Source organism: Spinacia oleracea, chromosome 4 (assembly GCF_020520425.1).
Source record: "Spinacia oleracea cultivar Varoflay chromosome 4, BTI_SOV_V1, whole genome shotgun sequence".
Taxonomy (NCBI): Eukaryota; Viridiplantae; Streptophyta; class Magnoliopsida; order Caryophyllales; family Amaranthaceae; genus Spinacia; species Spinacia oleracea.
This window is the reverse complement of record NC_079490.1, coordinates 173,668,638-173,693,085: the sequence shown is the minus strand read 5'-3', so window position 1 is coordinate 173,693,085 and position 24,448 is coordinate 173,668,638. Positions and strand designations below refer to the sequence as shown.

Below are 24,448 nucleotides of genomic sequence, written 5' to 3'. Positions count from 1 at the left end.
AGATCATAGTAGGGAAACAACAAACTTGCAAACGAACTCAATAAACTCCTTAGCGTTAATTTATCTTTTTCAAGAAATGTGTCACAACACTATTATTGTTCGTGAAAGAATCTAAATTAACAGATCAAAAGAAAAACCAAAAACCTTAATTCAAATCAGAACCATAGCAAAAATTGGTAGATAGCATGAATCTAAAAACAAATTAGAGCGAAAGATATCATTATGTTTAAAATTGGATTAAAAAGGGATAAATATAGGGAAGACAAATTTACCTCAACTAAAATAACATTATATAAAAAATCAATTAAGAGAACCCTTGCACCGATTTCGAACAATTTTAGATTTGAAGACAAAAATGCACCCAGCTTGTAAATTTCTTAGAAAAGAAATTATGAACAGAAGATTAAGATTGTTGCAATGGAGGAAACCGAATGAAAATTGGTTGTGGGTATAAAAACTAATTATATTCATAAACCCCTACCATTTCAAATTCATCCATTTATAAATTGATTAGTTAATTAATTAATGATTTTAAAATTACTAAAAACCTTTTAATGAAGGAATGAATGAGTTTGAATGAAACCGTATGAATTACTTTGTCATTGATTTTGAAGGTTGAAGGAAGTTAGAGAGATAATGAAGGTGAAGCATTTTCCATAAATTTTGTAGCATCATAATTTTTTTTTATATATATACAAAAAAGGAAAGGAGGATGCCACATGTCATAAGTGGATTTTAAAAATAAAAAGAGGAACAAAGAGAGGAGATGCCAAATGTCACCATGTCATGAGTGGTTTGGGTTTTTAAATACTAGGTATTGATTGATGTGAAGTACGAAGTATTAGATAGAGTGGTTACCATATTAAATTGAAAATGTTAAGGAGTATCCGACGGACCGATCCAAATTTGGGTTGGAAAAAGGATACTATTGAAAAATAGTGGTGTCTTTTCATAATTTTAGTGTAAACTAGTTTGAACATATGAAAAAAGAAAATTGTAAAAACTAATTTATGAAAGAGATCATGTTGGAGGAATAGTTTAATATTGAGTACTCACGTAACTTGTTATATCAGTTTGTAATTTTGCTACTCTATCGATTTATCCTTGAAATAGGGGGGGTCATAGATCAGCGTGTACCTTTCCTTTATATTCCGTATAAATTTGTCTTGTCAATGTAACCAACTTTAAATAGACACAAACACAATATATTGTGTCTACCTCATGTCAAACCTTGAATCAAGCACACAAAGGTGGAAATAATAACTTTAGCAATTGATTTTTTTTTTTTTGACAGCTTAACAGAACGAAACACGAACTACAGACCCTTTCTCTCTTGCTGCGCAAGATTATGGGCCCTAACTACCATATCTCTACTAACTTTTACGCAAACCACATAATCTAATTTTTCATCTTCGCTATGAATATCCGCAATAATTGGAGCACTTACCATACCTCCATAACGTGATCCTGTGGAGGTTGATGCTTGGTTGAGGGTCGAGCTGTTGCACCATGTGACTTTCCTTAACTTCCTAGGCTCGTAGCAATTGTTGGACGTGTGTCTGTGCGAGGTCAAGGATTCTACCCGGACTCGCACTCACGCCTCGAAAGATAATTTCATTTCTATGCATCTAAATAGCCCACAAGGTTGCGACTAGTTGGACTACCCGCGTCTCCTCTTTCCCATCTTGGTTGAAAAAATAGGTAAGAAAATTGATGAGCCAATCCTGCAGTGAGGACTTTAACAATTGATAATATGCGGCTTGTGTAACGCCCCGACCTCTAACTCAAGTAATTAAGCAGCGGAATTACCTTAATTCGGTCGGGACATTACCGCCATAACTCCCTCTTGGGAATTACAAGGCTATTAAACTAATATAACTATGTTCTATATTAATATTCAAAAGTGACTTTACATAACTTAGTAGAAAATTCTTACTTGAACTTAGTACAAATTAAGCTTAAACTAGGTGAGCCCTAATAAGACGAAATCCTTGCCACTAATCGCATCCGCCGTCCCGGTCGGCACCTAAAACATAAAACAAAACGGTGAGCCGAAGACTCAGTAACGTACTATTCTAGCAACGTAAAAATCATTTCAACTCATTTTAGTTACTAAAACAGGGAGAATAGAATATCATAAAACATTTAATAGAACATCATGTTAGTTTATTAGTAAACTTTTCTTTATTAACATACTAGTTGTTGGCAAGTATAAACTGGTGGAACGTCTTCCACGATGGACCGGTGTCCATAAGAGCCTGTGCTCAACTGTGGGTCTGTGCCCCTGGGTACATGCATGACCGAAACTGTAAACTTTGAACTGTAACCTGTGAACTGATACTGCCAACAAAACTAGGTCTTTCACTTTTATTTATCATGTTTAAATGAGTTTTATAATTCTCAACCTCTGTACTTCAGTTGAAGTAAAATAACTCTTGAGATCAGGTGATCAATAAAACATAATTGTTTCATGGTTCTCATAAATATGAAGTAGTTTACTTAAAGCATGCTTCTTTCTCGCAAATCATAAAACACGATAAAAATGATTAAATAAATCAAATGTAACTTCGTAATTTTATAATCTCATTTAAAAGGGACTTGCGGGTACTAGCAATAGCCGTTACCTCTATTGTGATTGACTATACTTTTTCTCTTGCCTTGTTTATCGTCCTTCCTGAGCTCCGAGTCCGATTTTTCTTCTTTTTATATTAGAATAGATATAGCAAGCTTAATAAGTAAAATTAATAATAATGATTACATGTATAGAAAATATTTATATTAATTAAGAACTATATAATTTATTTATTTTAGTTTTTTTTAAGAAAGAAAGGGAATATGTATACTAGTTTCATGCTTAGGTTTTATAAACTAAAACACGGTAGCAATCAAAAAGGATAAAAGTTATACCTTCATTTAAACACTAAAGCTTTGTAAAATTGGTTTAAACGATTTTAATTAAACACTAAACTTTGTAAACCAATTCGATTAGGCAATATAACTTGAATAAAGGCTTACCCAAAAAGATTGAAGTTGGGCCACTCTTAGCACTTAGTTAATGGGCTGAAAGAAAAAAAGTTTCAAATGGAACTTGCTCCCCGACATTTTTGGAGCGCCAGCAACGGAACAAAGAGCCGCACGAAGGAAAAGAGAAAAGAGAAAAGAGAAAAGAGAAAAGAGAAGGTGGCGGCTACTAGTTGGCTTCACCAGAGTAAGGTGGTCGGATACCTGAGCGAAGCTGGATGGAAGCGGTATCCCGGCAGCAACGCCAGTGACAGTTGCGGTGGTTTCCGGCAGAATGGGGCGGCAGTGGTGGTTAATGTGGTGCCGTGGTGGTTTTGGTAATTTTCCAGAAATTTATCTTGTTGAAGAGGGTTTTAATGGTGGTTTAGAAATTGAAGGTCAATCTGAATTGTATTGCATTTGGAGATGAACTGACAACTATTTATAGAGGCCTTTGTGCTCTATGAATTCAACAACTCAGCTTAATTGTGTTGACAAATGGAAGATTTGGAGAATAAGAATTGCTGATTAAGAGAGGCTACTCTAGCTTTGGTCTTTAATTCTATAGGTAGGTTGATGAATCAAGAAGTTTAATTAAAAATGGTGAAGACACATCAAAAGCTCATGGTTGACTCTCATGGAGGAGGTGACACGGTGAAAAACAATAGCAAGTTTATTGGTCTTTTGACTCAAATAGGGCATTTTGGTAATTAGGAATTTTTCAGATTTTTAATTCTCCTTTTTGCTGAAAAAAATCAAATATCTAAATAAAATTAAAACAATTCCTTAATTAATCATAAAATCTGAAAATAATATTTATCATTAAGACATTTAAAATTTTCAAAATAAAATATTCATTAATCAGATTAAAACTTAATTAGAAAGGCTAATTAAAATAATTAGCATAATTAATCAAGTTTAAAAATATGGGTATTACAGCTTGTGTCTTGTATCTAAATCATAAGGCACAAGCCACTTAGTTATATGCCATTTTACAAAATTTGAAGCATAAGCCATTCCCCATATACTATGCTCGGACCACATCCTTGATCCTTTTACGCCTTATGTCAAGTCGTCTCCTGTGCACTAGGGGCGGATCCAGGATTTATAATTTGGGGGTCCAAAAATTACCAGATCTTTGTTACAAAAAAAAGTCGCATACACATTCGAAAAACTAAAACAACAATTCGTTCCTAATGTAAAACTAAACAGAGTACCTTGTATTACCTTCCTTTTGAAATAATATAGACAACTTACCTTTTTATGCTAGTCAATGTAAATGTTTAGACAATAATATCTACTTTTATATTCGTAAAATTTTAAAAGGTTTATATTCTGAAAGTACATATCGATACGAATCAAATAAGACCTCACGCGACTATATTTTTCATTACCTATGAATCACAAATGATAGTCAAGTTGAAAATTTTGAATAGTTTCAAAACTCAAAGCGTCCTATGTTATTTTGAAACAGAGGGAATACAAATTAGCATATAAAAAATTATAAAGTTGTCCTCGTAATTGACTTGGGAAAGAGGTCTCGCGCAATAACTTTGAGGCTAGTTGGTAATCTGGTATGCAGCCACGGTGTTTGGATATTGGACGCCGACGTTTAAATTGAAAGAGAGAAATGACCTTAATACGAAATTGTATTTTTGGGGGGGATAGGAATACGAAATTAATTGTTACCTTAATACGAGTAGTGTTTAGTGAGTACCTTTTTTATTTCTAATTCATGAGCTGTTGATTGCATTATAAAAATTACTCCATAAAAAAAAAAGTGATCATAGCACTCATAGGCTATACTATAGCCGCTATAGCATATAGGGCCATAGTATCCAGCTAGCAGCTATGTAACTGTTGCAATCTGAAAATGTGCAGACCTATTTCAAAAAAATGGGGGTCCAACGAAACCCTATGAGCGCCCCTGCTGTGCATGCCTCTTTTTGGCCGAATGGCCGTAACAAATTCATGTTGGATCGTCAACGATGGAGCTACAAGCCTACAAGAGTGGTATAAAGACGTTAGAAAACATACGGAGTAATAGATAGGACTATAGGAGTATTGAAGATATGCTAATTAATCGAAAAATATTCTCCACTTTTGGCTGCTTGGACCTATGGACTATGGAGTGTGGATGTGTGTGGTCAACTGGTCAACCATAGCAAAATTAAATATATTTAATTCTATGTTAACATTTAAATAGCAAGAAGCTGGAATAGCTCAGTTGGTTAGAGCGTGTGGCTGTTAACCACAAGGTCGGAGGTTCGACCCCTCCTTCTAGCGGGACTTTCTTTTTGTGCTTTTCTAAAGGCTCTGCATTTTTGTTCTCAAACAGTGAACCAAACCATCAGTATGCTTTCAATGCTTTGATAACCATAAACTCTGAAAATACACAACAATTTTGCATTGTTCTTGTACATCCAACTCCAATATGAGAGAAACATCAAAATTCATACAAAGTACTCGACATTCTAAACTCAAGTACATTGCTGTAAGTGTTGTCTATGCCTACATCACTGCATGCAACTATACAAGCCTAATGTTATATTGTTATCATTATGCTCTGATAACCAAAACCTACTGGAAATACACAACAATTTTGCATCATTCTTGTAAATCTCAACTCCAAAATGACAGAAACATCAAAACTCATACTCGACATTCTGAACTCAAGTACATTGCTGTAAGTGTTGTCTATGCCTGCATCACTGCATGCAACTATGCAAGGCAAATGTTATATTGTTATCTATGCCTGCATGCAAGCCTAATGTTATAGGCCTGCTAACGTCTCTGCTTAAAATAGTTCTAAATACAAAGGCTTGCATGTTTATTTTTTCAATTGTTGCTACAACAAATAGTGAAAATCAATATGTTCCCCTCCATGAATTCCATTTCAGTTTTAGCTGAAACCATAGTGGAGGAATCCCCAAAACACCTCGCTGCAACCTAGGATCAAAAACATCAAATTCCACTCGGTGCAGAGAATCCAAAAGAATCTGAGTTGGAACAGCAGGGAGAAGCACAGGAATAGCCTCAGAAGGTACTGTTTTTGCCAATTGACGTGCCTTTTGGAGATGGGAATTTGCCACTGAAGCCATCTCAAAGACCGCATTACAGAGCCCTTCACGGGAGTCTACATTGATTCCAGTCTGACCCCCTTCCTCAATCAATAAACCATGTTTCGATGCAACTTCAGAAGGGATATAAGCAAACAGTCTCTGACGACTAGCATGGTATGGTAAAGACCTCAGCAGCAAGGCAAGTCCAGCAGCTTTACCAATATGAGAAGCGGCATGATCAGCTGTAGTGGAGTTGATACCTCCAAATTGCAATGTTGTATACAAGATAGTAGACTGTGTGTCCTCTGAATATTTTTCAAGTTCTTCAACAGTCTTTAAGATTTCATCGGGTTCCCTTTGTGCATCTTTTATACGAGCTTCAATTGATCTTTTAAGCCAGGCCTTGCTTATTTTATGCTGTGATACAACGGATGAAAGAGATTGAGCTATTGGATGCTCAATCAGCTTATTGGTGTAGATTTTGTCTATTGCATCCTGCCACCAAAGAAGGCGCATTAGGCCAATCCTGGGATCAGAAGCGACATCCATAGCTTTGGCTGTTTCAACATTGAAGGCACGAAGGGCAAAAGCAGCTCTTCTCATCTCAGGGGGGAGTTCCAGGAGACAAAGGTAATTGTGGTAGTCATAGCTTCTTACTTGTTGTACACAGTATGAAAAGGCAGATTTTAGGGTACTAGATCTGATAACACCACTCATTGTATTTTAATCTTAATTGCACCTACAACATATGAACACAATTGGTAGATACATTAGTGAACAAGTGATAATAGATGTGAAGAAGAAATGGCACAACATGACAAAAAAACACGTTCAATCACTACTTTTTTTTTATTGTAACATGTTCAATTACTTGAGTTTGTCAGATGAGATAACTTCATTCATTTCATTCTAGAAGTGTCCATCGCTCCACTAGGAATAACAGAATCTACCAAATAAGTGATAATCACATAGCTGTGAAGAAGAAACACCACTACATAACAGACAACAAACAGGTTCAAATACTTTTTTTTTCTTTAGATCGTAACACGTTCAATTACTTCAGTCTAGAACTGTCCATCACTCCACTAGGAATAATAGAAGCTACCAAATAATCCTCACATATTCTAATGACTACAATATCAATCAACTAAGTTCCTCAAAAGAAAAGGAAATCCATCAAATAACACACAGTGTATCCATTCAAATATGGTTCGGTTCAAAATGACAGCAGTTTGAAGGGAATTCTCATTTCACAATCTGTCTCTCTCGATTTCCCTTTTTCATTAGTCCTTATTTCAACACCACCTTTTGTGGTTTTGCCTTGTCCGTCATATTTTTTAAAAAACAATTGTGACCCAAAATTATCTAATTGAAGCAATAAGAAAAATATGAACAAGAGGTAACTGGTAAGTGGTAAGTAAGAAAGAAAGCGAGTAGCATTCCCTCATTTAATGTATCCACCTTTGGTTCTAAAGTAGTAGAGTCTATCAATAGGAAAACGATCATCAGGCTATCGAAAATTTTAATGGCAAAGGCAAACGGATTTGCAGACCAGCTCAGACAGAATGAAAAGATCCAACCGGGCTATATTGAGCATTCGAGCTCGAGATGATTTGAGTCATTTGACTGTCCATCTGTCTACTACATTATTTTCATGGAACACCTATCAATCTACCATCAATTCAGTAAACAGAAACGCCCAGAGTTTTACTACAGGAGCTAGCACTAAAGAACCCAGCTGCACATTCTACTGATAACATATTTCTGCAAACTAGTACACTTCATGAATCCTCCCTTTGAAACAAAATCCGTCGTCAACAAATCATGTCATAATTCTGATCATAAATTTACATCATACTAATTTCTGTTGGATTCAAAAACCCAAAATTCTCAGGAATTCTATTGGATTTACAAAGCATGTAGGCAACCCAAAAATGCTGAAATATTCAAAGCGGCATTTCATCAAACAGGTGGTATGCATTGAAATAGCAACCCAAATTTTGTTCAAAAGATAAATTCTTTCCAAATGGCAGTAAACAAGAGACACATAAATGGAATGCATTGACATAATCTATGAAATCGGGATTGAAATCAAACCTTTTGATTCTAAGATAGAGAGAGAAGAGGGCGTTCTGGTATATCATTATTCAGCTTCAATTCATTTTGAATTTTTAGAGCAGAAAAGCTTGAAGAACTACGGTCTATGGAGATCCAACCCGTGAACTACGGACTTGTGTGCCTTCTCAGATCCCACCGAGCTCGATCTCCGGTACTCCGTATAACCACCCCTAGCCTCTACTTGGTATAAACGTATCGCCGAGTCGCTTTTGCATCAGTAATTCATGAGCCTTTTCGAGTTAATTTCATTGATGGGAAAGTTAGGCATTTTTGTAAATAATTGATGATTTTATTACGAAAATGCCATTAAATGTGGGTTAAAGTACAATGATATGTCATCAAATGTGGATCACATGTACGGTCATTATTGTATTTTCATAACCCATCAACAACTATATAATATACAGTCAACAGCTCACAATATACAATAAGCTTCTACTAATAAACAATCTACAACTATAAATATACAGTCATCACTTACCAATAAACAATATTGCATTTTAGTAATCATCAGCAATCATAAAATATACAGTCAACGACAAGTGTTATACAATCAACACCGAGTAATATGCAGTCAATAACTGCAACTATACAGTCAACACTTAACTTTATACCACTTACAGTTTTCGGGCAAATATTTACGAAAATGCCATTTGATTGGAAAAATTTTCCAATCACTGAGATTAACTCGGAATTTCTCGTAATTCACTTGTAGATATGGAAATGGCCGGGTGGGGTTTGGATCGGGTGGAGCACCGCCCGCATCCATTCGCTCCATCTGTCAACAACGTCAACTGCTTTACTCATCATCTGTATTCCGTCAATCCATCACCAGCGAGTGAACCGGGAGGATTGGGTGATATTCGGGTGAAAATTTTAACCATTGAAAATTCACCACATAATATTTCATCTGTCCTTTAAAGATAGCCCCATTTGACTTTTCACGGTCTTCAAGACATGAATTAAAACGTAAATATCTCTAATTACACGAGTAAAAATCATAAAAAATTGATATTCCAAAAATATACATTGAAACGAATCTAACAAGACCTCATATGACTATATTATTTGTTATAGGCTAATGAGAATTTACGGTTAAAGTTTGACCCCAAAAATTGAAACAGGACAATATTTTAGGGACGGAGAGAGTAATATGCATAATAATTAGCCAAAAGAAAAAGGTTATATAATCTATTAAAAAAAAATGTTGATATCCATCCCTAAACCCATAACCTCTCACATTTTAATTGAAAGTTTTATCCATCACGCCAACAATACAAGTTATGACTCTAAAACAATTATTAAAAAAAATTGTTCGTTTGAATGTATAAAAAAATTTAATGCAAAAAACTATATTGATTAACAATTTATGATAACAATTTATGATAACAATTTTTTCTTAATTTTTATTCATTTACTAATCAAATCATATATCTTTTCTATAAATTTATTAGATTAAATATAAAACCATGAAATTAACAGGAAAAAAATAACGATGCGCTTTCTTATATTTTAGCTAATTAAATGTGTTTTTTTACTCTAAAATGTATTTCGACTTTGTAACTTAATATTTGTTACTTAACACATGTATTTCTTAAGTTATATGTAAAGTAGTACAACAAACAAAGTTTTACACAAATAAATAAAATTACTCAAAAATTCAATTCACCAATTGTTGGTTAACCAATTTTATTCTGAAACTGAATATATATAAATAAATTTCACATTATTCTCAAACTGCATATATAAAGAAATTTATAATCAAACTATATGCAACACTCCTGGGCATCGCACGGGCCACTAACTAGTTTAGTTCTAAAACATATAATTACTTTTCATCATGCATAACTTATAACCAAAAAACTATATTAAACAAGCACTAACTTTAATAAATAATGGATTTATCAACACATTTCGTTAGCCATGTGTTGAGCGAAGCAGAGCAAATATATCATTTGATAGAAAAACTAGCATTTGCAATCATTATAGCTGCTAGAATATTGAAACCATGTTTTGACTCACATAAAGTGTAGGTATTGACAAACCAACCTCTGCAGAAGTCATTGCAGAGGCTAAACACCTTTGGAAGACTGCTCAAATGAGCAGTTGAACTGTCTGAGTGCCACATGGACTACAAGCCCATAACAACTATAAAGGCACATAACTTTGACAGATTTCATTACAAAAACTTCTTAAGAGGAGGGAGCAGAACCTATTGGTACTTGGCCGATGGCAGTGGATGGTTCGGTAACAGTCATTGGCTTTGGGGATGGGATAATCATGACTTCTCCAAAAGGGAACATCTTTGAGGCAATCAAGTTTAAATTCAAAGCCTCAAACAACGAAGCAGGGTAAGAAGCAACCATCGCAGGTATATAAATGTGTATAGCTACAGATGCTGAGAAAATTGTGCTAAAGACTGACTCCCAACTTGTTTTCAGCCAGTAAAAAAGAGAATATGAAGCCCGAGAACCATCAATGCAAAAATATTTGGCACTCATGAAAGATGCAGTTGCATAGCTAGAGAGCTTCGAGATACAGTTGATTCCCAGGGCAGTGAACAATCAGGAAGATGCAACACTGTGGGTTTTTTCTTTTTGGACACTGGCAAATAAGGACATAATTAAATCCTAATACTAAAAGCAACCCCTTCCCTTCGACATTTGTTAGCAATCATGTGAGCTCTATTCACTTTGATCATATATGTCTTTATGATACAACATGTGACGCTCCGATTAAGTTAGGGTTTCCGCTGCTAATTAAAGATAATTAACCTAATTAAAGGTATTTAGAAGTCGGGGTGTTACATCATAACAGTTAGTTTCTCTCTTCCTCTCTCCCCCTTTCTCCCTACTTTCATAACACATCCTTTATTTATTGTAATTTTTGACGGAGTATTTTTCTAGTAAAAAAAATTCCTTACTTACACTCCTTAACAATAAAACAAAAAAAAAAAAATCATTTTAAGATAATTGTTTCCGTCAAAACAAGTGGAATCCAATCTATCTATACCTAGTATTTAAAAAGGATAACCATACATGATTAGATGACACGTGTCACCTACTTCTTTCATCAATGGATTTTTTTTTGTCAAATGACACGTGTCACCTCCTTCTTTCATCCATGGATTTTTTATTTTTTCATTTTTTTTCGATTTTTCATGTTGTTGTTTGTTATACGAATCATTTCACAACTTCAACACATCTTCCACTTCATCTTCCTCATCCAACATCAATTTACCATTGAATTCATATTCAACCTCTACTACTTCATCTCTTTCTTTTAACACTTAATATTAATTTACCATATATTTATTTATTTTTTCAACTTAAAAATTTGATCATCACTATATAAATCATATACCCTAACTAAAATCACAAGCCCTCAATAAATTAAATTAACACTTTAAAGAACGGGCTCCAAAGCTAGTTTAATTTTAGACCAAGGAACAATCCCGGATAAAATAATCAAACTAACCACCCGAAATGCAAGAGTATGAATAAAAACTTGCCTTAAACGTGTTTCCCGCTTCACACGTCAGCAAATCCAAGAGATCTACACATTCTTGCCGGATAAATTAGACTTTCCATTTAAATCCATTACCAAACACATAACTACTTCAAATCCCTCTGGCCTCTGTACTGCATTTTCTCTCTCCGCTCAACAATGGAGTCAACTCTCTCACCAGCATCTACTCTACTGACCCTCTCAAAAACTTTGAGATCATCCACTACCTACCCTTCCATTTCCTCTCTCCTCCATTTACGCCGCCTCTCCACCTCTAATCCTCTCTTGAATCGCTCTACAACCAACCGAATCCTCACTCGCCGACTCGCCGCCGCCATTGATGTCTCGAAATCCATTTCAACTCGAGGTTTCTGTTCTCCGGTACGCTGTGCTTCGGCTTCGTTTTCAGCTGGTGGCGGCGGAGGAATTGGCGGAGGAAACAACGGCGGAGGTGGCGGAGGAGGTGATGGATCGGAAGGTGGAGTTTCGAAGGTTGCGGCTGCTGCTGCTGAGGATGTCTCATCGCTTTCGCCTGATGCAATCGTACTTGACGTTGCGGTGACATTTTTCTCTTTCATAACGATTTTTTGATAGCATTTGAAATTCCTAGTTATTTTTTGCTAAATTGTTATTGATTTTGGATATTAGGGGATGACTTGTGGCGGTTGTGCTGCTAAAGTGAAGAAAATACTCGAAAATCAAGTGAGTGCTTCGTCATCTGGGGCTGAATTAGTCCAAATATTGCTTGTTTTTGTTTGTATTTCTGGTAAAAGGAATCTAAAATGTTTTGACCTTAATAAGTATTTTGTTAGCTTATTGAGTTATTGTTAATTATATTTGCTTGTTTCTGTCTAATGATTAACCAATCGCTCATTCTGGAGCTCCAATTGTGAAGTACTTTGTTAGCTTATTGTTAATTACATTTGTCCTGTCCCAAAGAGATGGATAAACAGTGAAAGCTAAACAGATTTTGCCAAATAGTCCAGATTTAGGCATTTTTGTGAGATAAAATCCTTTGTACAACGTTTGAGGCATAAGCCTCAAGAAAAGAATAGGTATAATCAATCATCACTCAATTTTCAAAAAAGCTACATAATTGTCGTCCTATGTGAGCATAGAAGTTTGAGCTTTTCTTATGAAGATTGTTTTTATGGCACCGGAAGATTTTTAGGCGCTCTTGGAAATATGTTAGTCTCGCAGTAACACTTGGAGGGTTCAACCGTTCCAACTGATTACTTCCTTCTTGTAGAAGTGAAGCTAGTCTTGCGGCCAAAAAGAAGAAATTCACTAAACCATTTTCAAGGACATTATTCACTTTAATGGATAAACAAAAGTGAACTTCGTGATCTGGATTTTACCTCTTTGGTTTTGTCTTTGACCATGCATGATATTGTCGAGCATGCCTCGAACTTGTTTCTTTCTAGTTTCTTTTTATAGCCATTATGGGTGTTGTTTAAGGTGTAGAAATTAATTTTGTTCATTTACTGCTGTTGTGAGTAACAGTCTCAGGTTTCTTCTGCAAGTGTCAACCTTGCAACGGAGACTGCAATTGTCTGGCCTGTATCGGGTGCCAAGGATGTGCCGAATTGGCAAAAAGAGTTAGGAGAGATGCTTGCTAAACATTTGACGAACTGTGGATTTGATTCTAACCTTCGAGGTTGGTTCCCTTTTATCCCGTAAAGGCGTGTGTTGGGATCATATAGATAATGATTACTTTTTGTTCTTCTGGTCCATGTTTTTATCCAAGTTGTTTTTTGTGCAAAAAGCTTTCTTTGAAGAGCAAGGGATGTAGTGTTTTTTCAACGGAACACGTTAAATATAGATTCAAGTGATTTGGAGGCTGTGAAGGTTAAAATCATAGACAACTAAGATCATGCAATCTGAAAAGTTTGATGTTGTAGTTTCTTGTGCTACTAACTGTTGCTTAACAAAAATAAATCAGTCCTCCTTCAATTTGGGTCTCACATCTAAATCAACATTCAAGGATTTTTTTTTTACCATCATGAAGAACCAAGGTAGTGCTAGCCTGCTGGGTATTAGGAAGCTGATACCGTTAATGTTACTCCGTCAATTTTCTATCCTTCACTGAATCCAGTAACCAGGAGGGATTATTTATTTGTTTTATTGTGCTTTACATTTGCTGATCTTTTCATTCGATATGGAGTGCCATCTTTGCCTCCTCGAAAACTGAATTAAAAGTGATGCATTTATTTTGTTGTGTAGAACTTGTTTGTTTAATAGCTTTTCTGCATGGCTCTTGATGGTCTTGCATCACGTGTAGTCCTCATTTACAAAATTTTCTACCCTGTTTTTTTTTTTTTTTGAGAAGACCTGTTAACTTTTATTGATTCGGTTCTATACTTCTGTTACAAATATTGTGGGGAAGATGGTAAAGGGGGTTTTCCAAAAGTTGAAAAAAGTAAAGTGAGTAGGTAAAAAAACCCATAGACGGGAGTGAGTAGAACAAAAAACCAGAGGTTGTATGAAGTTAGGTATATAATAACAATAATTCACCCCTTATAGTAACAGGAGATTAAGTCAATTGTTTTGGGTTGAAAATCTCACTTGGAGCTCCTGGGAACATGGAGATATTTTTGATGGTGATAAATGTGTTAAAATCATTTTCAGATGTGGTTAGTTTGACAAATACTCCATATAAAGATGTGGAATTAAATGTTAGACCCAATATTTAAACAGAGAGTCGAAATCATGTTTAGTGATTGAGACTTTGTAGCTTTACACGACTAGTTGACAACGAAACAGGCTTTTAAATGCCTTCGCCTAACAAAAGAGTGTAATATTTAGTTTTAATGATTCATTTCAAGCTTGGTTCTGAATTGGCAGGTCAGGGGGACAAGGAAGGAGAGACTCCATAAATAGGAAATACCAAAAATTCTTTTAAGGAGCTAGCTTAAATGGTATGTAGTTGATTGGGTTTCACTTCCAAGTCAAGTTCTTATTTTGAGCTATATTGCTGTCCTTTTTAGAAGTGAATGGTGTAAACTATTTTTGTGTCAATAGGTATATGTTGCGGCTACTAGTGGTGCATTGGGTAGAGGGGCGCCAGTTCGTCACGCGAGCGCATTGAGTTTGGATAATTGTTTCTGAACATTTTAGCTGTACTTTTTTTTCCTGATAATTGTAGGAAACCAAGGATTTCCATTGTCTGAAAATTTCTATTGTATGATGTGTAAAACACCATGGTACTGATCGGAGTAGGCTGAGCCGATGAGGCAATTGTATACCTTTTCCCTTTTAGTAGATTTATATTGAAACAGTTTGAGCATTGTGAAGAGGATTCTTTTTTTTTTTAACAAGGTGAAGAGGAATCTTTTTTTTTTTTAACAAGGTGAAGAGGATATTGGCTTCTATATATATGATGTTGATTATTTCTAACAGGATATTGTATTAGCTACTTTGCCTACCAAAGAAGTCCACCAATTATTTTCCCGTTCATCTAATTTACTTTTAGCTTATTACGGAGATGCTAGATAATTTTATTTGTTTGGAGCTTCTTCAGTGGCTCTGGCATGTGCCTCTTCTGTTGACCTTTTCTTTATCAACCATATCCTATTGCAAATATGCAAAACAGGTTTAAAACAGGTTTCTGCCATGTTTCTTGGGAAAGATAGTTTCTCATAAGATGTATTGGTCTTCATGAGTCATTTCCATTATTTATCTGCAGATCTTGGAAGGGAAAATGTGTTTCAAGTTTTTGAGAGGAAGATGGATCAAAAGCGCAACAAACTGAAAGAAAGTGGTAGGTATCTCTCATTGTGCTGCTTACATATTTTAACCTTCTTTTTTCTCTTTAACAATTCAATATTTTAAAGTGCGACTACTGACAAATTTTTATACAGGTCGCGACCTTGCAGTATCTTGGGCTTTATGTGCTGTGTGTATGTTTGGTCACCTGTCTCATTTCATCTGGGCAAAAGCTTCATGGATCCATGTGTTTCACTCAACAGGCTTCCATTTATCATTGTCTCTATTCACATTACTTGGACCTGGACGGCAACTAATTGTTGATGGTCTGAAGAGTTTCTTCAGAGGTGCCCCCAACATGAACACGTTAGTTGGACTTGGGGCTATATCATCATTTACTGTTAGCTCGTTGGCTGCTTTTATCCCGAAATTGGTAAAACTTGAAAATCTGTGCTTCCAACAATATGAGATCGGGACTTTATCATTTATTGATATAAGTACATATTATTTTAGCCTCAATATTGTCATGTTTAGTTTGGATATTCCTGGTGGACAAGACCTCTTGTTGACTGAGCCTAAGATAAACCTGTTAATCATTGGTTTGATTTACTCCTTTTCGGCTAGCAGGACTCCTTTGGAACTCAAAACATCAAATAGTTTGCTAGCTATAGCTAGTACTTTTAGTTGCTCTTTATCAAACTCTTTTTTGCTGTAAACTTTCTGTGAATTCTGCTATGAGTTGCTAATTTTAGTGGGCTGGTGGTGGTAGCACATGTTCCTAGAAGGCTAGAACACTATGGCTGCTTAGTGCTGTCAATCAACACTTTGTGCATTTTGATGGTAGGTTTTTTATGGTAATTGTAGGGATAGAGAAATATAGAAGGGGTTTTGAACTGTAGTCTGATAAAAGATAGGACTTTTGAAGATAAAACTAATGATAGGGTAAGATAGAAGATTGGACTGCACTTTGAATTCTTAGCGATGGTGAAAATATGTGCTTCACTTCTATCTTTTACGGATCTGAACTTCTATGTTTCTTTTATTTCTGCTGTTATGCATCAATGAGTTGTATACTTGATTATTTTTTGAATATTCCAACACAGTTTGCTTACTTTATGCAATTTCCTCTGCATATATATTGTTTTGAGAAGAAAAACAAAAATCATACAAACAGCAAAAGTGAACATACAAAAGAGGGGGGAGGGGGCGGGGTTAGGATCAGAAGTCCACCCATGTTCAAGGCACAAGAATAAAAAGAACTCCAGTCTCACGATACATCAGGGGCACGTTTCCGAAAACCCCGTGAGCTTGACTGCTTGAGTCCATGGAGAATAAAAGCATAATTTGGTTGCTGCAGTGTTTTAAATGTGCACTATGTTGCACGCTTTTAAATATTCTGCAAAGTCATGCACTTCTTTTATGCAATGGTTTGATAACACATTGCCTCACAGGATTTTTAAATTACGCGTGTGTGATTCATTTTCACATGTGCTGTTACTAACGTCATGTTTTCCATCTAGGGATGGAAGGCATTTTTTGAGGAGCCGATAATGTTGATAGCCTTTGTCTTACTTGGAAGAAATCTTGAACAAAGGGCCAAAATTAAAGCTGCTAGTGATATGACCAGCCTTTTGAGTCTTTTACCCTCAAAGGCTCGTCTGTTGGTCAATATTGCTGAAGATACTGTGTCAACTGTTGAAGTTCCTTGTAGCAGCCTGTCAGTTGGGGACAAGATCGTGGTGCTGCCAGGAGTAAGTATTCTGTATTATACAGTGACTTGTTCATTATTTGAAATGACAAGGGACAAATAATAATCATTTTTATCATCATCATCATCATGTTCGTAATCGTTCTCGTCCTTATTTGTGTTGCTTTTTCCACCATACATATGTTTGGATTTTATTCGTTTTAGTTTGTTGCGTGGCGGTTTCCCATTTGCATGTATATTCTAGATCGGCTAGGTAGTGGCTTAGTTGTAAAGACGAAACTAGGTTAAAATCTAGAGCCTATCAATTGACTGATTTTCTGCAGAACCTTCTGACGTGATTTATCACTGCTCAGGACCGTGTGCCAGCTGATGGAATTGTCAGGGCTGGTAGGAGTACAGTTGACGAATCAAGTTTTTCCGGAGAACCTTTGCCGGTGACAAAACTGCCTGGGGTATGACTTTTTCTTCATAATAATGTCAGATACTTTCATCTTTTTCCCGTGTTCTTTTAAGCTATTTGATCTCCCTAATCTAGGACCTAATTTTGTTTTCCATAAATCCTTTACAGGCTGAAGTTTCTGCTGGAAGTATAAACCTTAATGGGACGCTTACCATTGAAGTTCAAAGGTCTGGAGGTGAAACGACAATGGGTGACATTGTTCGTTTAGTGGAGGAAGCACAAAGTAGGGAAGCTCCTGTTCAGCGTTTGGCTGACAAAGTGGCTGGGCGGTTCACTTATGGTGTAATGGCATTGTCTGCTGCTACATTCATGTTTTGGACCCTTTTTGGCTCTCGCATTTTGCCATCTGTCATATCAGGGGGGAGTTCAGTTTCAATCGCACTTCAGCTCTCTTGCAGTGTTCTGGTTGTGGCTTGTCCATGTGCTCTTGGTCTTGCAACTCCCACTGCTGTGCTTGTTGGAACTTCACTTGGTGCGAAGAGGGGATTGCTCTTGCGAGGTGGAGATGTCTTGGAGAAATTTTCGTTGGCCAATGTCGTTGTGTTTGACAAGACCGGGACTTTGACCATTGGGAAACCTGTTGTGATGAAAGTTGTCACTCATGAAAATGAAAGTTTAAGTAATTCACTGTCAGATAATAACTCAATGCACTTGTCAGAGGCTGAGGTATTGAAACTAGCTGCTAGTGTCGAGTCAAATACTATCCATCCAGTTGGAAAAGCTATAGTGGAAGCTGCGCGATCTATTGGTTGCCAGACATTCAAAGCTGCTGATGGTACCTTCATGGAGGAGCCAGGGTCTGGTGCAGTGGCAACCATTGAGGATAGAAGGGTTGCTGTTGGGACATTAGAGTGGCTTCAAAGGCATGGTGTTGATAAAAACCCGCTCCAAGGGTTAGAGGATCAAAGCAATAGTCAATCAGTTGTTTACGTTGGAGTAGATGGAAATCTTGCTGGCCTTATTTACATAGAAGATCAAATAAGAGAAGATGCCAAGAATGTTGTTCAATCTTTAGTTAAGCAAGGTATAGATGTTTACATGCTATCAGGTGATAAAAGACAAACTGCGGAACATGTTGCCTCTATTGTCGGTATCCCTAAGGACAAGGTCTTCTCTGGAGTTAAGCCCGATCAAAAGAAGAACTTCATCAGTCAACTCCAGAATGATAAGAAAATTGTGGCAATGGTTGGAGATGGAATCAATGATGCTGCTGCCCTTGCTTCATCACACGTTGGGGTTGCCATGGGCGGTGGTGTTGGAGCTGCAAGTGAGGCATCTTCTATTGTGCTTATGGGGAACAAGCTTACCCAAGTACTTGATGCGTTGGAGCTCAGCAAATTGACCATGAAAACTATAAAACAAAACCTATGGTGGGCGTTTGGATACAACATTATTGGACTCCCTATTGCTGCAGGGATGTTGCTTCCTGCTACAGGGGTGATGCTCACTCCTTCAATTGCCGGTGCCCTAATGGGTTTGAGCTCAATTGGGGTCGTGACTAATTCGTTGCTTCTCAGAATAAGATTTTCATCGAAACAGATGTACGGATCAGATTTTTCTTCCAACTGTAAAGATCAATCTGTTCTTGAAGTTCTAGTGGATCCGAAAGAGAAGTTGGAAACTCCGTTCTCTGATTCTAGATTGAAAAACGCGTCTTGATGGTAAGGGAAGTTGGTCACATGAATCCTCCCAGAAACAAAAGAACTTGAAAGACAATCCCTCTGCCATTGTTTTATAACTTCAACCACTTCGTCATGTAAGGCCGTAAGGGACACTACCGTAATGTCATGATAAGAAGACCTTGCGGTCATCAGCCGTGGAATTGCTTTGATCCTTTGAGATGCTGGGTAAGCCTGCGGGTTTCATTCACAGTAAAATAGGTAATTTCATTATATAAAGTGGACCTCTGGATATGCCTTTCACCTCCTTCATCCATTAGTAATTTTCTACTTTGCCTCGTTTCAGCTGAAAGAACCATCAGATGGATGTCTATTGAATCAGTGGGCACAGTGATTAACAATTTGTTACTATGAATCACATTATACCTAAGGAGTTGGTGGGTATACTGTATATTTTGAATGATGCTCCAAGAATAAATTGCGAAAGATAATAAAGTTCCTTCTTCAATCATGCTAGTTATACAGCTTTCAGTATAGTTGCAGAAAATTTGGTGCATCTTACCAACGCATGGCACGCTTTCCTTTATAATAAATGTCAAGAATGCAGTTTCTAGAACATAAGCTCGTTCAATTCACATTTACTGATAGGGAAAGGTACATCATAACCAAAAAAATCTCACTTGGAAGTTGGAATGTTACACTAAATTGAATTCCTGGTAGATCTTCTGAAACAGCAATTGAATTCCTGTGAGTTTTACCAAGTTGAGACTTTAAAAGATACTCAAAAAAGAATTGACGTGCCTGTATTTGTATAAATCACAGGAGTAGCAAGAGTATCATACAAACAAACAGATCAACTTGCCAACATATTAAAATGAGACTTCTTCTATTTTAATATTCTATAAGTAATCACTTCTTACAGTATTTCAGAAGCTTTGCAAAGATTTATGCGCCTGTACCTTTCAGGAGCTTATATACGTAGCAATATGCATATCCAACCTAGAAGACGTGAAAATAAAACACAGACTGTTCAAAATGGATCGATCTAATGATAACCGACAGGAGCTGGTGCTTCTTTCAGTTGCCTGCCCTGGAAATGGACATCCTGCATGATCACAAGGTAAAACTTTATCAGTTCAACACCAATATAAATGACCATATGGTAACAGCAAACTGCCATGCCTGGCAAGAAGACAGACGGAGGAGGGCGATGGTAGATATCTACATGTATACGTAACTAAAGATGGATGTGATCCGGGCTTCGTCTCGAGCCCACCCAAACCCGCTTTGTAACGGATCAGGACAGGCCAGGTCGGGCAGAAAAATGCAAAATGTTGCCCAAGCCCTGGCCGTTGACATAAGCCTAATTTTACTAAGCTTAGCGTGTTTGTCATGCTGGGTCGGTTGTGCCGGGCTTTGCCATTCTTTTCCAAAAAAATGCAGCTCAGACCTGCCCCATGGACCATGACTTCATGTTTGGGCTGGGTTTTTTGTGCCGGACGGGTCAGGCCACAGGCTGGGCTGCAACCATCTTTATGTATACAGGAGGACATATTAAAAAAAGGCAGAAATTTCAGGTACTAACAGAGGCAAAGTGGTTGACATCACGATGGTGAGCTTCATCAGCACGGATAACAGTTATAACATCCTTCAGAGTGGCATCCTTTGGTAGCCTCCAGTAGTCAATGGCAATAGCAGGAGCGCGCACATTTTCAATCGCACCACTGTCTATGTCTTTGAGAAACTCTGTGTATGAATGGATTGCCTCTTCCTCCAAGTAACCAACCACTCTGTGTGCCAGCTTAGGGGAAACCAAATAGAGTACAAAATAGCAGTTAAAGAAAACTCCCTGCACAGCAAGAACCAAAGCCCTCTCGTACCATTTGGGCTGTACAAGCTCCACCAGTGTCATCAGGTGCATCCTCTCATTCTCAGCTTCTTCAAGCAATGCTTTGATCCATCCACCACTCTGCTCAAACCTACGTAGAGACCTTAAATGCAGAAGCAGCCCACCAACCATACCAGGAACAGCAGCCACTGTTTCAAGCATCATTGCACGGCAACCATACCGCCTCTGTGATTCAACAAGAATAAAAAGAACAGAGGCAGTCAGGTAGTATAAAACTTGAGATAACGGAACAATGGTAGCATGCATTTACTCTTCAAACTACGACAGATAGTAAATAGAACCATTCAAGTGAATTTTGACTTCCGTGGTATTCGATCTAATAGCTCAACATGTTTTTTTTCTTTGCAGAAATACCAATCATGCCTATTTACCTTATTTGAGCAGAATAGCCAATATTAATGAAGAAATACAAGTAAAACATTCAAAATGAGAAGGCTAAAAATAGCAGAAAATCCCTAAAGCGAGCTTGTCTTCAGACTTCATCTGACCCATCTTACTGAGTTTCACTTGTATGGAAAGTCAAATCAGAGAGGGGAAGTTTCCTTCTTTCTTCAATGACCTACCTCCTTCTATACTTGGAAAGAAAATCATCACTCCTCTTATCATTCCAATCTCTATTTAAAATACTCAAGAAAAATATATCACCGAATATGACCAAGAAACCTAAGCGCTGAGTAGTTACAAATCAAACCTTCAGATACGAAACACATTTAAAATACTCTAGATTAAGAAAATGGCAAATTATCCTGCACTCCTTCATTTATTTTGCCAAGTCACATTTCTGCCAATTAGTACACACATTAGATCATCACAGACTCACAGTGTACTGCAAAACATTTTCCATCTACTTTTTACATATATTAGAACAATAATCATCCATCGGTATAGCAATATTCATTCCTTGCTCAGTTGCTTGGATTAAGGAACTATGTATCTGGACCACTGCCACTAGGAATTGCAATCCCTCTTCCCTTTCCAATAGACAACAAGTTTTAAAACGACATGTACTATCTTTCTACATGACATAATACTGTAAGCCACTAATGTTACGTACCTTGAAGAAAATATCAGTAGGAATTCTCAGGAGTTTCACTGTCCTGAAGGCAACTTTGTCCACAAATGTCTTTGGTACATGATGTTTTTTCAGATCAATTGACAAGTCTGCCTCATAAGTCTCCCATGGCTGCACACAAGTTCGAAAATTCGTTACAAAAATACACAATCTAACAACTTGCAAATCACCTACATTTTGGAGGAATACTTAATACAGTACAGTATAAGAAATTAGACCATCAAACAGGTTGAAGATAACATGACTTGCCACTTGGACACACTATGATTTTGAAGATTAATGTATATGATAATGTGTTTGTTGTAACAACCTAGGACAAAAGCCATGCACTGTTACTTATCTTTACTCTATCATTGCTTACACTGTGTTTGGGAACCAAGTTAACTTGGAAATGTGAGGAAAAGTAAAACTATGGAAATCTGTACAAAAGTAAATCTGAAGAAATATGTAGAAATCTCTAAATTTTAATTTATTTGGCTAATTATCACGGAAAGTTGGGGAAATTGAAATATCACATATTTTTCACTTCTTTAATTTTGTTTTCCACAAATTTTCACAGTTATTCCATCACTTTTCAGGGAAAAAGTGTAGAAAATAAAACACTTTTATACACTTTTTCTCATTAAACTAGAGTTCCCAAACACATTGTTAGTCTCTATATACGGAGTATTTGTTAAGTCTTTAACTTATAGTCGTATATTGAATTAGGTCAACCTTTGTAAACCTTAAGGGTAAGCTCATAATTATTGAGAACATCGAGCGTTCTCTAATTCTGTATGGTATCAAGCCTCTAATCCACTAATTTTTTGTTCCATCTCTTTCTTCTCTCCCAACATGAATCAATCTGTCATTCCCAATGCTGATGATCCAACCAAGCCATTTACATTTCTCCAACTGCACAATACCATCAACCCTTGCCTTAATTTTATTTATAATATAGTATCTCTCTCTTCTACTGATATAGACACCTGTAACTATTCATAATCCCCCACGATCAAAAAATTCCAGACATTCAGCCACATAGGGAAGTGACGCATATGAGATTCGATCCCAAATCTTGACTAACACAACTGAATTAAGATAATCAAAATATAAAAATGCATATTATAAGTTCCTATTCTAGCAAATCTTGTGATCACATCCAGTTTATCTGTAAATTTCGTTAATCCTACAAATTACAGAATGAAGCAGTCCTACTAACGCCTCAATTAACCACACAACACGCATACATACAAAAGCAGGGAGAAATGATATGCTGCTGATCTTAAGCATCATGATTAAGCATATGTTCAAGTTCACACATCAAACAAACAGTTTTTCGCAAGAAATTTCCTCGAAAATCCTCCTGCAAACCAAATGATTGAAGATGATGGAAGATTTCTCTAATTAGCAAGTTTTCAAACGGTCTAAATTTCCGTTTGGTAATAATCATACAAACAGCAACATTATACGGTTTTAGCATGAACATTTGAGAAGATGAACATCAGAAAACCAAAACCTAGGCAAAAAAATGGAGTATTAAACAAAATTATTACCATAAAACAATTCCACGCCCATTTGCTACCATCCTCCTTCGTAATTTCATGCCTGGGAACCGACCAGTAGCTAGAAACCAACGGAAGATCATCCTTCTTCTTCTCCATCTTATCTACCTTCGTATTTTCTCTCTCCTCAACCGCTTTCTCCTTCGACGGCGTCGGCGATGACGACATACTCCGGCGCCACTCTGGCGTCGCGAAGCTCCAACGCTGAACCTCCGGCGAAATAAAACCACCGCCGATGAGAATACGACGGCTTCCATTAACGGAGGAGTGAGAAAGCGCCGAAGAGGATGCTCTGATCATCATCAACATGGACGAGTTCGTCACCAGGCGATTCATCTTCTCGGTGACTAGGTGAGTCGACTCAGCGAGTTGTGCTGACGAGTTTGTGCTTTGTTTGACTTTCTTTTTATCCGAGATATGCAGAAATGTTGGAGTGAAAAAAGTGGTTTTATCTTTACAACAGGGTCAAGGGTGTGATGGGAATAAAAAATAAAAGAAGAGAACGAAAACGCCCAAAATGGTTGTAATGACGCCAGCGTGGCAGTTGAAAAGTATAGCCGCTTTGACAAAAAGACGAAAAGAGCCTCAGGTATGAAATAATTTACGGGTGACTACCCTTTTCTTCCGCTCCAAGCTTACTGGAATTCGGCAAATTGTACGGTCTTTTTTTACATCCGCTAATTGGTGGGAAGTAGGAAACCACGTGTCAAGTATGTAAAATGTGATTTTTTTAATTACCTGCTG

At 36.8% G+C, this 24,448-nt stretch overlaps 3 protein-coding genes, 1 long non-coding RNA gene and 1 other non-coding gene across 7 annotated transcripts; 2 read left to right on the top strand and 3 right to left on the bottom strand.

The window, feature by feature from the left end:
• Positions 1–1,237: 1,237 nt before the first annotated feature.
• Positions 1,238–3,692, bottom strand: LOC110799199 (uncharacterized). Its single transcript, XR_002536339.2, has 3 exons — positions 3,016–3,692; positions 2,625–2,699; positions 1,238–2,026 (listed from the first exon to the last, which is right to left on the bottom strand). It is a non-coding gene; the product is annotated as an uncharacterized lncRNA (long non-coding RNA).
• Positions 3,693–5,212: 1,520 nt separating this feature from the next.
• Positions 5,213–5,286, top strand: TRNAN-GUU (transfer RNA asparagine (anticodon GUU)). Its single transcript has one exon. It is a non-coding gene; the product is annotated as a tRNA-Asn (tRNA).
• A 348-nt stretch (positions 5,287–5,634) lies between these two features.
• LOC110799197 (uncharacterized) lies at positions 5,635–8,438 on the bottom strand. The gene is made up of 2 exons (XM_022004418.2): positions 8,160–8,438; positions 5,635–6,801 (listed from the first exon to the last, which is right to left on the bottom strand). The coding sequence occupies exon 2, from the start codon at positions 6,777–6,779 to the stop codon at positions 5,868–5,870; it is 912 nt and encodes a 303-aa protein (XP_021860110.1). The 5' UTR covers positions 6,780–6,801; positions 8,160–8,438; the 3' UTR covers positions 5,635–5,867.
• Positions 8,439–11,767: 3,329 nt separating this feature from the next.
• LOC110799188 (copper-transporting ATPase PAA1, chloroplastic) lies at positions 11,768–19,695 on the top strand. Of its 3 annotated transcripts, none has more exons than XR_002536338.2 (9): positions 11,768–12,245; positions 12,336–12,389; positions 13,191–13,344; positions 15,373–15,447; positions 15,548–15,825; positions 16,913–17,143; positions 17,454–17,552; positions 17,669–19,407; positions 19,526–19,695. XR_002536338.2 is itself a non-coding variant. In XM_022004404.2 (8 exons), the coding sequence occupies exons 1-8, from the start codon at positions 11,847–11,849 to the stop codon at positions 19,217–19,219; spliced, it is 2,841 nt and encodes a 946-aa protein (XP_021860096.1). In that variant the 5' UTR covers positions 11,768–11,846; the 3' UTR covers positions 19,220–19,695. The 3 variants fall into 3 exon arrangements, 1 of the variants encoding a protein (XP_021860096.1); XR_002536337.2 differs by having other exon boundaries at positions 17,669–19,440; XM_022004404.2 differs by having other exon boundaries at positions 17,669–19,695.
• Positions 19,696–19,957: 262 nt separating this feature from the next.
• On the bottom strand, positions 19,958–24,224 carry LOC110799189 (ubiquinol oxidase, mitochondrial). The gene is made up of 4 exons (XM_022004407.2): positions 23,696–24,224; positions 22,143–22,271; positions 20,765–21,253; positions 19,958–20,284 (listed from the first exon to the last, which is right to left on the bottom strand). Exons 1-4 carry the CDS (start codon positions 24,038–24,040, stop codon positions 20,225–20,227), a joined length of 1,023 nt encoding a protein of 340 aa, XP_021860099.2. The 5' UTR covers positions 24,041–24,224; the 3' UTR covers positions 19,958–20,224.
• Positions 24,225–24,448: the final 224 nt, after the last annotated feature.

Excerpts from the sequence above, each read along its gene's own strand:
- LOC110799197 (XM_022004418.2), bottom strand. The coding sequence starts at position 6,779 with ATGAGTGGTGTTATCAGATCTAGTACCCTAAAATCTGCCTTTTCATAC.
- LOC110799188 (XM_022004404.2), top strand. The coding sequence starts at position 11,847 with ATGGAGTCAACTCTCTCACCAGCATCTACTCTACTGACCCTCTCAAAA. Across the intron at positions 15,826-16,912 it reads CTGCTTTTATCCCGAAATTG|GGATGGAAGGCATTTTTTGA; the intron begins GTAAAACTTGAA and ends TTTTCCATCTAG. Across the intron at positions 17,553-17,668 it reads CGGTGACAAAACTGCCTGGG|GCTGAAGTTTCTGCTGGAAG; the intron begins GTATGACTTTTT and ends AATCCTTTACAG.
- LOC110799189 (XM_022004407.2), bottom strand. The coding sequence starts at position 24,040 with ATGAATCGCCTGGTGACGAACTCGTCCATGTTGATGATGATCAGAGCA. Across the intron at positions 21,254-22,142 it reads CTACTGATATTTTCTTCAAG|AGGCGGTATGGTTGCCGTGC; the intron begins GTACGTAACATT and ends GTTGAATCACAG. Across the intron at positions 20,285-20,764 it reads ATGTCAACCACTTTGCCTCT|GATGTCCATTTCCAGGGCAG; the intron begins GTTAGTACCTGA and ends GTGATCATGCAG.